General features: G+C 46.8%; 1 protein-coding gene across 1 annotated transcript in view; it reads left to right on the top strand.

The window, feature by feature from the left end:
* Nucleotides 1–16,419, top strand: part of EPG5 (ectopic P-granules 5 autophagy tethering factor) — a 75,458-nt gene that overhangs the window by 25,833 nt on the left and 33,206 nt on the right. The window contains exons 15-23 of the mRNA XM_054178110.1: nucleotides 1,584–1,703; nucleotides 3,291–3,550; nucleotides 5,405–5,545; nucleotides 6,756–6,900; nucleotides 7,683–7,880; nucleotides 9,299–9,409; nucleotides 10,649–10,768; nucleotides 12,486–12,652; nucleotides 12,852–13,079. Coding sequence (XP_054034085.1) covers nucleotides 1,584–1,703; nucleotides 3,291–3,550; nucleotides 5,405–5,545; nucleotides 6,756–6,900; nucleotides 7,683–7,880; nucleotides 9,299–9,409; nucleotides 10,649–10,768; nucleotides 12,486–12,652; nucleotides 12,852–13,079 — 1,490 coding nt within the window. The remainder of the gene's footprint in view (nucleotides 1–1,583; nucleotides 1,704–3,290; nucleotides 3,551–5,404; nucleotides 5,546–6,755; nucleotides 6,901–7,682; nucleotides 7,881–9,298; nucleotides 9,410–10,648; nucleotides 10,769–12,485; nucleotides 12,653–12,851; nucleotides 13,080–16,419) is intronic.

Raw genomic sequence — 16,419 nt, 5'->3', positions numbered from 1 at the left:
AGAGAAAGTCCTGCAAGAAGTGTGTATGAGGCTGGTGTGACTGCAGCTTGCAGCTGCTACCCAGGTATATTTTTCACAATGCAAGAATACAGAATACAAAATTAACCAGGTTGGAAAAGACCTTTGAGATCCAGTCCAACCTACCACCCAGCACCATCTAATCAACTACACCATGGCACCAAGTGCCTCATCCAGGCTCTTCCTAAACACCTCCAGGGACAGGAACTCCACCACCTCCCTGGGCAGCACATTCCAGTGGCCAATCTCTCTTGCTGGGAAGAACTTCTTCCTAGCATCCAGCCTAAACCTCCCCTGGCACAGCTTGAGACTGTGTCCTCTTGTTCTGGTGCTGGGTGCCTGCCTGGGAGAAGAGACCAACCTCCTCCTGGCTACAACCTACCTCCAGGGAGTTGGAGAGAGCAAGAAGGTCTCCTCTGAGCCTCCTCTTCTCCAGGCTAAGCAACCCCAGCTCCCTCAGCCTCTCCTCACAGGGCTGTGCTCCAGACCCCTCCCCTTCTTTGTTGCCCTTCTCTGGACCCCTTCCAGCAACTCAACATCTTTCCTAAACTGAGGGGCCCAGAACTGGACACAGGACTCAAGGTGTGGCCTAACCAGTGCTGAGCACAGGGCAGAATGACTTCCCTGCTCCTGCTGGCTACACTGATCTTGATGCAGGCCAAGAAAACTAATGATCAAAATTTGAAGTCCTGCATGCTGTTTAAATCCCTGGAGGTGTTCAAGAGGGGATTGGATGTGGCACTTGGTGCCATGGTCTAGTCATGAGGTCTGTGGTGACAGGTTGGACTCGATGATCTTTGAGGTCTCTTCCATGCTGGTGATACTGTAATATATTCTATAGAATGGATTACTGCAAGAGCTCCAGCAGATCAGTGTCCAGTCACAGGTGAAGAGTGTTTTTTTTCAGAGAGAAGCAAAAGTGGATTTGGGGAGAAGCCCTGTTGCCTGTGTTCAGTGATCCATTTTAGCATTGCCATCTGTGCACTTGATCATACTGAACTCTGCTCTTTGTGCTGGTATTTGTTGTGAAGATTACCCTGTTTCTTGGTGATGGTTGAAAATAAAGCTATAGAGCAGGCAAAATTGAGAGATCTTTGCTGTGCAGCACCAGTGTCGTGTCTGAACCATTTGATATGGGGAAAGATAGGTCTTTAGTGGCTAAGAGGCCTTGCTGTAGTTTGGTAATAGAAGTGTGATATTTTTTTGGGGGGGTTGGCTTTGCTTTTTAAAGGAAAGACTTTCAGTTTCTGTTCTGTGTAATTTAAAATGCCTTCTACAGTTCTTTGGATTAATAGCTGTAGATCTTCCAAATGCACATGAGAAGTGATTATGGGCACTTTTCTTCTGGATGCAATCTACTGGTGAGCTTTGTGTTGCCCACTGTGAGCTCATTGTTCTTCAAAGCTGGGCCAAAACTTCCTTACTGGTCAAGATACTGCCTTGTTATTATGACAGAATGTCTTTCTGACTGTTCAAATTAAGCTTTATTTCTCTGTAGTGCAACTGTTGTTGTAGAGACCTTCCAGATGAGGCAAGGCTTTATCATATGATTCTGGTTTTAGCAGGATGCTCTTCATCTGGATCCAGCTGTCCATTCTGAAATTGCCTTGATGGTCCTGGAAGCATATCAGAAATACCTCTCCCAGAAACCATATGCTGGGCTACTTTCTGAAAGCATAAAACAGGTATTTCTTCTTCAGAATTAAAGGAAATAGTTTATTGATACTTATAGGAAAACTCTTGTTGTCTTTCTCTCTTCAAAAGCCATGCTGTCTTGATACTACTGGAACAGCACAACAGACCAACTCTCAGCCTGTCTTTGTACCTACAGACCTACTTGACAGGACTGTTAGACTTCTGTTGAAACTCTATAGGGGAAATGGAAATTCTGAACTTATTCCACTTGCAGGTTTGCATTATTGTCCAGCCTGTAGCTTGGTAATTGCACCCTGTTCCTGCAAACTATTCTCTGCTCAAGTGGAGTTGTTTAATGAAAGTCTACTTACTGGTGAACTTAAGAGACACCCTTCTTGTGTCTGCAGCTCTTGCTCCTGTTTAAAGACTCAGTTTTAGGATCTTGTCATTAGTGTGCAGTACTGTGTCACCTGAACACCCTACAAACATTTATTACATGGATTTTTTTCCAGCACACTGGTGACTGAGGAAGGTATGGCTCCAAGGGATAGAAGGGGAGTGGAACGATAGTAAGATCAAGGTTAAAAGTCCTGTGAATCCAAGATGTTTCCACTTATTTACTCAGAGCTTTTAGCATTGTTTTGTGCTTTGTCTTCACAGCATTTCTTATATGATGTGTTCTCCTGCCCTGCACCTTTCCCCCCAGTCTTTTCTTCCCCCTCTTTGAATGTCCCTTATTGTCTCTGCCCTTTTCTGACCTGCTTCTCTGCACCACTTAATCGCAATCTGTTGTGTTGTGCTAGCTGATGAGTTCTTTTTTTTATGCCTATTCCAACCTTGGTTGCCACTGGTGTTGGTGAATCTGTGTGGACTGATGGGATCTTGTAATTGACATTTGAGAGTAGATAATGCTTAGGTTCTTGTGCCCCCAGTATTTTTAGATAGTGAAACCAAAACTTCATCTGATACCAATAACTAGTCTTGAAAACATCAGCTGTGACGTATACTTAGATAAGCTCTATCAAAAGGGATGAGTGAGGGGAAAGAAGTGGTGGAAATCAAAGCCACAGAAACAGTTTTCAGATAGATTCAACTGGTGGTGCTACATAGTGTGCCTGAAGAATAGAATTAACCAGGTTGGAAAAGACCTCAGAGATCAAGTCCAACCTATCACCCAACACCATCTGATCAACTAAACCATGGCACCAAGTGCCTCATCCAGGCTCTTCCTAAGCAGCCTCCAGTGATTGTGACTCCACCACCTCCCTGGGCAGCACATTCTAGTGGCCAATCTCTCTTGCTGTTAAGAACTTTCTCCTCACCTCCAGCCTAAACCTCCCCTGGCACAGCTTGAGACTGTGTCCTCTTGTTCTGGTGCTGGGTGCCTGGGGGAAGAGACCAACCCCCACCTGGCTACAGCCTCCCTCCAGGGAGTTGTAGACAGCAAGAAGGTCTCCCCTGAGCCTCCTCTTCTGCAGGCTAAGCAACCCCAACTCCCTCAGCCTGTCCCTTGATCTCCTGTTGTAGTATTCTGATAGAGGAGATTGATGCAAGCTGATCCAAGTCCTAGACTGGTGCCACGTGTGCTGCAGTACAGCTGTGCTTTGCCTCATTCCTGTCCTGCTGCCTCGTTGCAGGTCTCCTACCTAGCCAGCATTGTTCGGTACGGCGAAACACCAGAGACCTCTTTCAACCAGTGGGCTTGGAGCTTGGTTCTGAGGTTGAAGCTGCACAGGAATGACCGTGGCATGCAGCAGGGCTGGCCTGCAGGCCCCATGCCTAGCAGCGTGCTCGACATGACGGAGGCAGTCACGCTTCATCCCCTCCTGAAGGCCGTTAAAACAAACATCCCTATCGGCTGTTACTTGGCACTGGCAATGACCACAGTGGGTCACAGGTAAGTCACAGAGTCACTGAACAGTAGGACTTTGAAGGGACCTCTAGGCCAACTCCCCCTGCTAAAGCAGGGTCAGCTGGAGTAGTTTTTGTAGCATTTTTGTCCAGAGAGTTTAGTAATATCTTCAGAGAAGCAGGCTCCATGATCTCTCTAGGCAGCTGTTCCAGTACTCTGTCACCCTTCTTGTGTGCCTTTTTGGTATGCTTTTTGATGGTTGTCTTGGGTGGAAGGCCCCAGTGACTGAGCAGCCCATTTAATCATGAGCTGAGGGCTACTAATCTCTCTATACCTGTTTAAAGAATAGGTGACTTTTGGTGCAAGGGATTGAGCAGTCTTTCAGAGATGGCAGTTTCAAGCAGTGCGTGGTTCCCATGGTTCTTGGTAATTCCATTCTTTTGCCTTCTGCTTGTTAGGGTCAACAGAGTAATTATAGTATTGAAATGGAGGGATTAGCACTGTTGCTATGGACAAGAATAACTTTTAACCACACATACTGAAAGGATTATTGTTGTACAAGTACTTTTTTTCTCATCAGAGCCACAGAGAGCATCTGGAAAATAGTAGGGGAGAGGAAAATGATTCATGCTGGTAATGATAAATAGTTAGCTTTATAGCCATGATAATGAACACAGCGTTTCCTGATCTCAGAGTGGACATAGCCTTAATATTTTACATCTTCTCCTAATATGCAACCTTCCTCTGTTTGCAAAATCTCATGCAGAGGAAGGTACCAAATGAGATTCCTGGACAGTAAGATGGGACTGATCTCAGCTAACTGCAACCATCTAAGTACTTACTGTGAGGAAACTCTCTGAGCTCTAAGTAGCAGAGAGATTTTTCAGAACATCTATCCTGAGGAGATACTAAAAGTAGCTGATATGACAATCACTCTGCTGGCACTTCTTTGCCTGAAGAGAGAGGCTTGTTGGCAAGGTTAGGCAAGAGCACAGAGCTTTAAATTGATTAATTGAAACTTGGTGTATGAAGACCCCCACATCTCCAGTGACTGTTTTGGAAGATCACAGTATCACCAAGGTTGGAAGAGACCTCAAGGATCATCGAGTCCAACCTTTCACCACAGACCTCATGACTAGACCGTGGCACCACCACTACCCTCTTGAACCCCTTCAGGGATGGTGACTCCACCACCTCCCTGGGTAGCACATTCCAATGGCTAACAGCTCTGTCAGTGAAGAACTTTCTCATCACCTTGAGCCTAAACCTCCCCTGGCACAGCTTGAGACTGTGTCTTCTTGTTCTGGTGCTGGTTGCCTGAGAGAAGAGACCAACCCCCTCCTGGCTACAGCCACCCTTCAGGTAGTTGCAGACAGCAATGAGGTCTCCCCTGAGCATCCTCTTGTCCTGGCTAAACAACCCCAGCTCCCTCAGTCTCTCCTCACAGGGCTGTGCTCAAGGCCTCTCCCCAGCCTTGTTGCCCTTCTCTGGACACCTTCAAGTGTCTCAATGCCCTTCTTAAACTGAGGGGCCCAGAACTGGACACAGGACTCAAGGTGTGGCCTAACCAGTGCAGAGTCCAGGGGCACAATGACTTCCCTGCTCCTGCGGGCCATGCTATTCTGGGTACAGGCCAGGATGCCATTGGCCCTCTTGGCCACCTGGGCACACTGCTGGCTCCCAAACCCCTAGAAGGGCAGGAAATTCTTACCATATCTGTCAGCAATTGAATGACTTCTACGGCTGGGTTTAAAAGCTCTGTGAATGTAGTTGTTTATGATGTCGGAGGTGAAATGGTAGCAATGTCTTGGCTGACAACAACACTTAAGCACCTTGTCTCTGTACTGATTGCCAATGTGTTTTTCTTTATTGTTGTGTTGGTGTGTTTTTTTTTGGCAGCATTGAGAAGTTCTGTGCAGAAGGGATCCCTCTTCTGGGTGTACTCGTCAAGTCTAGATACCTGAGGACAGTAGTCCATGTGCTGGATAAAATCTTACCCTTGTTTTATTCTTGCCAGTATTACCTCCTGAAGAATGAACAGTAAGCATTATGTGTTCCTAGTGCATTTCTTGACAAAGAACAAGCAAAGTGAACACTAACTGTTAAATTTACCAGGCTTCATTCTGGGTTTTGTATCTGCTGAGAATGATGCAGATGGTAGGAAAGTACATCTGGTTTATTTGCCTGGATACTTTTGACAGTGCCTGGTTGAGAAAGTAGGTGTGGAAGTGTGTCCTGCTGACATCATGTCTAAAGTTGTCCCTGCTGCTCTGCCACAGAAATGGTCTTCAGTCAGCTGTATTTGCTCAGAGCTGTTGTGTTTAGATACATGAGGAGGACCAACCAATTCAACTGTGTACCTACTGGTAAGCTGAGCAGCAGCTGGGAGTGTGTCCTGGTCAGTTAGAAACGTGCTCCCTAGGGTGCTTTTGACCTGGACTACCTGGCAGGCTCCCAGACAATTTCTGGGCTTGATTTTGGTGCTGATAGGAGTCAAACTGTGTTCTGTTCTGATGACCTGCCTTGAATTACGTTCTGATGTGAACTGCTGTGGTGAGTTGAAGTTTCCCTCCTAGCATTAAGTTTTAAGCCAGACCAAGTCAGTTAGCAGCAAATGAATTTGCAAGCAAAAACTGCACTCTACAGTGGAATGCAATGAATGTGTACAAAAAATGTACAGGAGTTACAATATTATACAGCTATTTAAAATCAGCTATCGACACAAAAATCCCCCTGGTCAAAAAGACCAGGGAAGCCATTCCACTGCCCCCCACCCCCTTGTCCCAAGAGGGAGAGAAGCAGAGAAAGCAGTGGGTTAGAGTTAACTAAACAGCTCAGCCAAGGCCATTTGACAAGCAGGTTAATCGCTCCTGAGCAAAGCAAAACCAGCAGAGATCAGGAAAGAAGAGAGAGTTGTTTTTGTGCAACTCATCCTGGATACTAATCCAATGAATTAGTTTAGAATAATCTTTTGTTTTCCTTTTCTACACCAGTAGTGGTTTATTTATATTTTGCTACTTCTCTGCTCAAAATCTGCAACTAAAATTTAAAGGCATAGCCTAAAACCACCCCAACTGCTCACAAGGTGTCTGTGGTGTGGTTAGAATGGAGCACTTAAACCTGCAGCATGGTTGTGACTCAAAATCCTTGTGTGTGCATGCTGTTGAGCTGTCTTTAAATTCTCTAGAAACAGTTTTTCCTGTTTGTTAGGGGAAATTTTGGGCTGAATGGTATTTCTTCACATCCCTAGGTTTTTATCCTATGTCCAACTGTTCCTTCACCTGGATAGTGGAGTGCCTCAAGGCGTGACCCAGCAGGTTACCCATAAAGTAACACAGCACTTGACAGGAGTGAGCTATGGGGAAAATGTTAAGCTGCTCAGTAGTATGATACAGGTAAGAAGACTGTTTGAAAAAGCAACCATTAAAACCTGTGAAGCTTTTATTTGACTGACTTTTTAGGTCAGAAGGAACACTGAATGTGGCAGCTTTACAGCTGTGGAGTACCCTGCGTCAGGCACGAGCAGTTGGGTCTGGCTTCCTGAAATAGCTGTTAAACTTGCTGAAACCTAGCAATGCATGTGGCACTGAACACAGCAGTGTGTGCCTTCCAGACATCTTGGGAAATGACTGCTTCAAAACTGCCTGAAGAAGGGAGTTTAATTTGCAGCACTGCTCTCACGTGTATTAGTTGAGGAAAGCAGCAGGTACATTCATGCTTGAGAGCTTTGCTAGTTCATGGCTGTGGTAAGGAAAAAAATGTACCTGTGTTGGGGAACAGTGGTATTTCTTCTAAGTGCAGAGAGCCCAGGAACCAGGGCCCTGACTAATGTTAGAGAGGGTAGGGAGTAAAGAAAAACAGACCTGCTCTGGGAAGTCCTTTTGCAGGACCATCAGGCTGCACTTCAGAAACAGGTGAAGTTCATGCCTGCAGAGTCACAGGGGTCCTGCTTATTGCTTCTGTGTGTGGGTTTTGCTGATTGTGCAAGATGTTCAGCTTCCCAGGCTGTAGAGTTTGTGGGAATCTGGAGATGGGAGATGATAAAGCTGTTTTTATGGAGGCAATGGAGAACATCATTGTGAATTACTTAAAGCTAAGTTAGACAGTTCTTCAGTAAATTCTTGAGCTTTAACTGAAGCTGTTATCTCTTGAATAACTTTACCCTTTAATTTGTTAGACTCACATTTTAATAAGTGACCAGCCAACTGGAGTGGGGCCAGCTGCAGTACTGGAGTTCTGGGTCCAAGTCCTCACCAGCCAGCAGCTGTGGCACAGGGACCGGGCAACGCTGTCCTTGCTGGATGATTTGTGTAAGGCAGCTTTTCACTACAGTCAAGAGGACTGTGTGCAGAAGCTGCTTTACCAACAACACAAGGTAAATAGGTGTGGTGCATTGGTGTGGCTACTGAATCAGTTCATGTTTCCTGGAGGTGTTTAGGAGCAGGCTGGATGAGGCTCTGGCCAGCCTGATCTAGTGTGGGGTGTCCCTGCCCATGGCAGGGGGGTTGGAACTAGATGATCCTTGTGGTCCCTTCCAACCCTGACTGATGCTATGATACCATGTGTTGCTCATTATGATTTTAATTTCTGAATGCAACAAGAACAGTCCTGATGATGGGGTGATCTGATTTGTTTCTGAGTAGGTCAATATAAATGAAATGTCTGATATTTTAATAAGGAGAATAATGAACAACTCTTTTGGTGCACAGGTTTAATTTATGAGAGTTCTGTCATAGTATTTTAGTTTGTGGGTTTTGCATTTCAGATGCTTGGTAGTGTGTTTAGAACAAAAATAGAGCTTTCTGTCCTGAAAAGCCAGACACTGTCACTGTAACAGAATCTCTTCTGATGGGCAGAGGCCAACTGGATGGCATTTAACAAATCCAACTGCCAGGTGCTGCTCTTTGCTCACAACAACCCCATGCAGAGCTACAGGCTGGGGTCAGAGGGGCTGGAGAGCAGCCAGGCAGAGAGGAACCTGGGAGTACTTGGCTGAACATGAGCCAGCAGTGTGCCCAGGTGGCCAAGAAAGCCCATGGCATCCTGGCCTGGAACAGGACTGGTGTGGCCAGCAGGAGCAGGGAGGTCATTCTGCCCTGTGCTCAGCACTGGTTAGGCCACACCTTGAGTCCTGTGTCCAGCTCTGGGCCCCTCTGTTTAGGAAAGATGTTGAGTTGCTGGAAGGTATCCAGAGAAAAGCAACAGAGAAGGGGAGGGGTCTGGAGCACAGCCCTGTGAGGAGAGGCTGAGGGAGCTGTGGTTGCTTAGCCCAAAGAAAAGGAGGCTCAGGGGAGACCACCTTGCTCTCTACAACTCCCTGAAGGGAGGTTGTAGCTGGGTGGGGGTTGGTCTCTTCTCCCAGGCACCGAGCACCAGAACAAGAGGACACAGTCTCAAGCTGTGCCAGGGGAGGTTTAGGCTGGAGGTAGTTCTTCCCAAAGTAATTTTTCATGGGAATGTGCTGCTCAGGGAGGTGGTGGAGTCACCATCCCTGGAGGTGTTCAAAAAAGGATTGGATGTGGCACTTGAAGCCGTGGTTTAGTTAGTCATGAGGTGTTGGGTGGTAGGTTGGACTTGATCTCTGAGGTCTTTTCCAACCTTATTGATTCTATTTGGCAAAAAAAAGACATGCAGTACCAGCAGGCATTTCAGTGGTGGCTGAGCTAAGGTTGGGAAATACCAGTGTCAGACAGAAAGGTGCCTGGATGAAGGTAGAATGGCATACCTGTAGCTTATAAATCATCTCTTGGGCAACTTCCATGAAAACCACAAATGGTTTTTGTTTCTGTGCAGAATGCTTTGGGCTACCATTGTGACAAAAGTCTGCTGTCCTCACTTGTTAGCTGGATTGTGGCAGGCAATGTGACTCCTTCCTTTGTTGAGGGCAATGCCAATTCCTCTCAGGTAAGTGGTATGATGATGTTATATCAACAACCCTGTCTTTTTGGTTTTTTTTTTTCCTCCTCTTTTGTTTTTTCCCCTCATTTTTCTATCATAGTGTTTGAATTATACTTAAATAAATCCCTGGTTTAGGATAAGACTCTGTTTTCCTCTGATTTGGTGTCAGACATGACAAGACTTGTCTGCTGACCATTTACCTCTTTACAAGTAGGTGGCCCTTTTTATCCTCTCACACCTCCTTTTTCCTAGACTTGATCCTCGCCAAATCAGCTATTTCTCTCCCTTTTCTTTCTTTTGGTAGCATTCATAAACATCCTAGTCGTGGGTAGTCCTGAATTGTTCTGCAGTAGCACCATGCTCCCATTCTTCCTCTGAATGGAGCTCCAGAGAATGGCTCCCATTGACATCCTTGTGGATACCCTAAGAGAGACATGGGAGTCCATAATCTGCTCCCTTGCCTGCCATTGTTCTGTTCTTTGTGTTCAAGGACATGTCTTTGATAGCCTGGAAATAATGATGGGAGGCAGGATGTTATTTGGATTCCCCCACCTGCAGTTGTTTCTTCATGCTGCTTCCCTGTGTATGCAGATGATCTTTTTATGACACGAGGGGCTTGGACTGGATGACCTTTGGTGGTCCCTTCCAACCTAAACCATTCTAAGAGCTTGTTACACTAAAGGAAACAGGGACATTTCACAGAGAGAGTGTGCCTGACCTGTGTCCAAGAATTCATAGGATAGGATTTAATCAGGTTTCTTTTAATCTTTGATGGTTCTCAATATAGTAAATGAGAGAATATGCGAAGCCTGACATGTCTGTTAGATCAGTCTTTATCTGATAAATATTTTGAATTACCAGTTGCTTTCTGTCTCCTTAAGCAAGGGGAAAACCAAAACCACTCAGTACCCTGCAGGGCACTGGAGAGGTGTAGTGTGGATGGGAGAAAGGCAATCTTACTTTACTGGTTTTGAATGGGGGGTTGTTTCCTGCAGCACTCTGGATAATTCTGTCAGTTGTTCCTGGTTTTCCCCTTCTTTCCCAAGACTGCACAAGATAAAAAGGGGGAAATTGAATGTAGATAAGGATGAAACTGGTTTCCAGTTTTCATGTTGAGGTGTGACACTGCTTTTGCAACTTTGCATTGAGAATCTGACAAAGACACAATTCTCCTAAGAAGACAGCAGGCTTCCTGGTCCCCATCCTGCCATTTTTTGTCTCATCTGTTGCTAATGTGTTGTGCAGGTCTGGTTTTCATGGGTGGTGTTAAATATGGAGTCAATGTTTGAAGAAGATTCTCAGCTTCGCAGGGTGGTGGAGGCAGAGCTGGTGGTTAATGCTGTGACTCCTGATCAGGCTTTGAAGGTGAGAGATCTGTTGGTCTGCATCCCTGTTAAAGTGACTCAGGGCAAAGTGTTCTGCATTTGGAGTGGAACACTTAGCCTACCATGCAACTATGTGCTTTTCAATACAATGTTCTTTCTACAAAGGAATCAGTCACTATTGGGCTCTCCCACATGATTGTCTCAGTCATCTGTATGCCTCACAAGCTTTGGTGGATTTTTTTCTATACCATTGAGTTGGAGAGTGCAGATAGTCTCAATTTTACAAGTGGGGAAAATGTGTCTGCATTTCAAAGAGTGTTTCTCCAATGGTCTGAATTTTGTAGAAGGCTGGCTTCCTTGGGATTTTCTGAATAATTTTCCAGGACTTTCAGAACTGTTTAGGTCACTCCCTTAACAAGGCCCTTAGTCAGGTGTGCTTTAGAATTAACCAGGTTGGAAAAGACCTCAGACATCATCAAGTCCAACCTATCACCCAGCACCATCTAATCAACTAAACCATGGCAGCAAGTGCCTCATCCAGGCTCTTCCTAAGCACATCCAGTGATGGTGACTCCACCACCTCACTGGGCAGCACATCCCAATGGCCAATCTCTCTTTCTAGGAAGAATTTCTTCCTCACCTCAAGCCTCCCCTGGCACAGCTTGAGACTGTGTCCTCTTGTTCTGGTTGCCTGGGAGAAGAGGCCAAAAGCCACGATGCAGCACTTTTTAGGTTCTTTGCCCAAATTCAGTTAGGAATTGTGGACCAAAGGAAGTGGAAACCAAAGCTGTGCAAGTTTTAAGGATAACTTTTCACTCATCCTTCATCTCAACAGTTTCAATGTGTTTTAACGAAAGAAGGCATTCTAGAAGCTCCATGACAATAGGTTGCATCTTCTATGCCCAGCTGCCTTCAGCTCCTGTTCTTCAGACAGCCCATGGGAAATTGGCTTGGAGCTTTTGAATGATTTAGTGGGTCCATGCTGCAGTGTTCCATGTTGCTAGTAGAGTCCTGCTGCTTATTTGTTGCTTTGGCTTTGCTCTGCTTTTGCAAAAAGAAAAACAAGATTCCCTTCTGTGGTCTGTCTTCACGTTCGGTTCATGTGATGTTTTCAGATTTAAGTAGGGCTCTATGGAATATAGTGTGAAAAATGCTCAAAGTAGCGTGTTGTAGCACCCTGTATCCTCCCATGGCTTAAGGCTTGCTTTTACTGGCTGTGTGCTTCACTATTGCAGCTTTGTTCTCAACACTGGTCTTGTGGAAGTTAACCAGGAACCTCTGCCTCTGTGAGGAAGAGCAGCAATTAACTGTGATTAGCACCAATACCTCATTTGTGGGATTGTGGAAGTGGTGTAGGCCAGGTTGGAGCAACCTGACTTCATGGAAGTCCTCCCTGCCTGTGGCAGGAGGGTTGAAACGAAATGATCTTCAAGGTCCCTTCCAGTTCAGACCTTTCTGTGGTTGTGTTAGGCTTGCATTGGAGCCTTCATGCTGTAGTGTTATTTTAATTCTTGAAATTTACTTTTCTGTGGTTTTTTGAAGTGTTGACTGTGTACCACTGGTTTCTAACAGCTGTCCAGCTGCTGTGACCTGGGCAGCTCTCCTCTGGGACCTGTAACAGATGACTGTTTGTTTCCCAAGTTTCCTGCTCAGTATCTGCTGGGTTTTCATGCTGTGTTGATCTGTGAAGTTAACCTGTGATAGCTTGTTACAGGGACCTGCAGCAGAGCACTTGTCTGAGACTGTTCCTCTTGCAGAAAGCACAGACCCAGCTGAAGCTGCCCATTGTGCCTTCTCTTCAGAGGCTCATGATTTACCGCTGGGCTCACCAGGCTCTTGCCACCCCTGCTGATCACCCTCTCATGCCGCTGATCTGGCAGAAGTTCTTCCTCCTTTACCTTCACCGACCAGGACCACAGTATGGGTGAGTCTGATTGCAAGGGCTCTAATGGACTAGTCAGTACTAACTAGCTTCCACTGTCAGTAAGGCTGGCTGTCTTACATGAAGACTGCACCTGAAAGCAGCGGGTACCAGCCATTTATCTGACCAGTCAGTTTATGTGCAGAGGTGCTGGTTTGACATGTGCAACAAGGCTTTGTTGTGCTTTTCTGTTCACTTTTAGATTACCTGTGGATGGCTGTATTGGAAGATATTTTTTCCAGAGTGCAGCTCATGCTACCTTATTAAATGAGATGAAGCAGCGCTTGGTAGAGGTAGCAGACTTCCACCATGCTGCCAGTAAAGCACTAAGAGTAGAGAGTCCTGCAGAGGGCAGAGACACATCACCAGAGAAGGCAAACTGCTCACCAGACTACCTGACTTCACCAGAACTGCATAAGGAACTTGTCAGGTAAAGAAAGCTTGCCCAGTACACAGCATGGTCTTGGCCGTGGGACACATGAAGGGATGTGACCCTTGGCTGACCTGGATGAACTGCAGGGACTTGATATGTGCTCAGTTGTGGTCAGGCCTCTTTCTCTGTTGATACAACTTGTTCTGTTTGAGAGGGGGCTGCTTTTGCTACTGAAACATTGCTGATAGACATGCTGCTCCCCTTAGGGAAGAGCCTTTGTGTTCTTTAAGTAATGGTATCCCCATGCTGCTAAAACACTTCTTGTTCAGATGTATCTGCTACTGGTATTTACATCATTAGCATACAAATGTTACATGCTGCTTTGTGTACCACAGACCAAGGCCTGGATCCATGTCTCAATAAGATTACTTCATCAGGGGATTTACTGAGGTCACCAACACATGCTTCAATTAGCTCAGTTTATGCAGTTAGCATACTAAAGCTGAGCTGTGCCAAATGTGTTCTGTGCCATTGTGGAAGCTGCTGTGTCTGCTTAACCAAAGCCTTAGCACAAGACTGTTGCCTTGTGTTGGAGTAGGGTAAGGAGATGGGGATGGTCACTCACTGTACCTCAGCTGATGAGTGCAGCTCATCAATGCTCCCTTTGGTAAGGGATGGTAAGTTCCAAGAGCAGCACACCTTTTGCACCCTGAAACTGTAACTGTGCTGTTCCCAACTCTGCCCTGTTACATGGAGCCTTTATCTGAGAAGCCTGCCTGTAATGGGTTGGGGCAGACCCCCTCCCCACCACAGGCAGAAATAACGACTCAGGCAAACGGATTGCAAAAGTGATGAAAGTTTAAATAGAAAGCAGTGAATGTTACAGAAAACCCAAAGCGCAGTGACAAAGAAAGATCCCAAAGCAAACCCAGAGGCATCCCATCCCCACCTGAGGGTGCATCCAAAACCCCCAGGGCTCCTTCTTCCCCCTCCCTCTGCTGGGCTAGTCTCAGCTGGCCAGGCCTGAGACTGCCCATCCCCCTGTGGCCTTGGGCCCAATCAGGCCCATGGCCGGGAGATCTCTCCCCCAGTTACCAAGTCTCGGAGAGGGAAGGAAAGAGGAAGTGCCAGACCCCGCACTGGATCTTAGAGTGGTGCAAAGAATTATGGTAGGAAATACACACAATTTCCTGTGTCCATCCCTCTGGGCTGGACTTCTGGACACAGGAAGTGAATGCACCAGGGGGGCACCCAGCTCAAACTACAACATGCCACCCCTGTATTTCATACCATAATCTTTGCACCCAAACACATCATCAGATCAGAAAACTTCTGATGACATGTCCGGCAGAGTCCATATCTTCATCTGGGCGTCCACTCAAACAGTCTCTCATTCAGGCTCAAGCATCAGTCCATTCCAGTTGTTCTTCCTCATGTGATGGAACCTCCCAGTGACGCAGTCCTTCTCCTGCAGTGTGAATTCCTTGTGGGCTCCTTGGGACATCCTGGTCACCTGGAAATACCTCATAACTTCTCAGCCAAGCCTTTACTCTCCTATTCAGCAGCAAATTCTCCACCCCTGGGGCAGGCCAGTCGGAACAATCCGGCTCCACGACTGCCTTTTTCAATCCATCCAGGGTGCCGCAGCCAACCGCTTTCACGCGGCCCAAAGCTACACGGATGCATGTCAGAGGCACTCCGCACCCCCCGGCTGGGCGCTCGCGTACCGAGGCAGGACAGCATCCGGCTGCACAACCTCCACCCCCGGCAGAGGGAGGAGCTGCGCCACAGCCCACTGAAGAAGCAGGGAGGCGGAGCCAGGTGCTCGGCGCCATTTTCGGAGCACGTCCGAAAACACCAGGGAAAGATTTACAGCTGCCGCCGCCGCCTGAACGCAGCCCGGCTCGGGCGGTGCCGCCGCCGCCGCTTGAACGCGGCCCGGCCCGGCCCCCGCCGTCTCTGTCGCCGTGATGCAGAGTCCGAGTCACCTCCAGCAGTCGCTTGCCCGCTCGCCGCGGGTGTCCGCCCCCGCAGCGGCCGCGGGCCGACCACGCTCTGCTTGCCGCTGCCCCTCCTCCGCTCCCTGCCGCTCCGCAGAGAACGAGGAGAAGGCAGGTCTCGCCTTCTTAGGCTACTCGAGCATTCTTAAGCCACCCTGGACAGAAAGTCACAGAAAGAACCACCCCTCGCTGTTCCCAAACAAAAGGAGGGACTTCCATGCCATCAGCCACGCACCAGCCATCCTTCTGCAGTCCACAGGAGTTCACACAGTCGCCCCGACAACAACACCTGAGCCCCAGCTTCTCAAACCCAAACCGACGCTCAGAACTAAATTTAAACTCTCCATCTTTTGCAATCCGAGCTGCAGTTGGCCCCACGTTGGGCGCCAAAATGTAATGGGTTGAGGCAGATCCCCTCCCCACCACAGGCAGAAATAACGACTCAGGCAAACGGATTGCAAAAGTGATGAAAGTTTAAATAGAAAGCAGTGAATGTTACAGAAAACTCAAAGCACAGTGACAAAGAAAGATCCCATCCCCACAGAATCACAGAATGGTTTGGGTTGGAAGGGACCTTAACGATCATCTAGTCCAACCCCCGCTAGCATGGGCAAGGACACCTTCCACCAGACTGGGTTGCTCAAGGGCCTAACCTGGCCACAACCTCCCTGGGCAACCTGTTCCAACATCCCACCACCCTCAGTGTAAAACATTTTGAAACTTGAAACAGTTTGAATGTAAGAACAGTCAAGTAATCATTTATAGATAAACCTGATAGAAACAGGAATGAAAACCTGTTATATTCTATCCTCTGCGTATGTCTTAATGTATTCACAACGCCAACATGTGCAAAACCAACTTAGGAATTCAGTCTTCCTAGGCTCTCCTCTTCCTGTGGAAAGGATCACTGGAATTACCCTATGGAAAAGCATGTGTGTAACATACAGTCCAATCTGCTAGTCAGGCCAGATGGAGGTAAAGTCAGACAGTGTAAATATATTTTAGATGCCTCTGCTGCAGTGAGTGGACTAGTTCATGTTAGACCTCTGAATTGTGGAAAAAAAAAACATAAATTCTGAAGGCAAGAACCATTATCACATTTTTCACAAGATCACAGATATATAAAGGACCCAGGAATAACTCTATTCTTGTTTTTCAAGTCATTACTCCATCTGGAGGAAGAATGGCATACCCAGTGGTACTGAAGATCAGAAAGAAATGTGGTGTAAATTAGTATCTGGCAATTTGGAGATAACAAAGATTAAATATGTTGTGTTCAGAACACTGAGATTTAAGGAAAACAGAATTTTGTCACACATCAATAATATACCTTTAAACTAAAGAACTCCTAACATAAGTAAAGGCTGCCTGAAATAAATACTCCAGAGGTGGTAGAT

This window comes from Dryobates pubescens, chromosome Z, assembly GCF_014839835.1.
Source record: "Dryobates pubescens isolate bDryPub1 chromosome Z, bDryPub1.pri, whole genome shotgun sequence".
NCBI classification, from domain to species: Eukaryota; Metazoa; Chordata; class Aves; order Piciformes; family Picidae; genus Dryobates; species Dryobates pubescens.
Note: the sequence above shows the minus strand (reverse complement) of the source record. Positions and strands in the feature narration are given on the sequence as shown.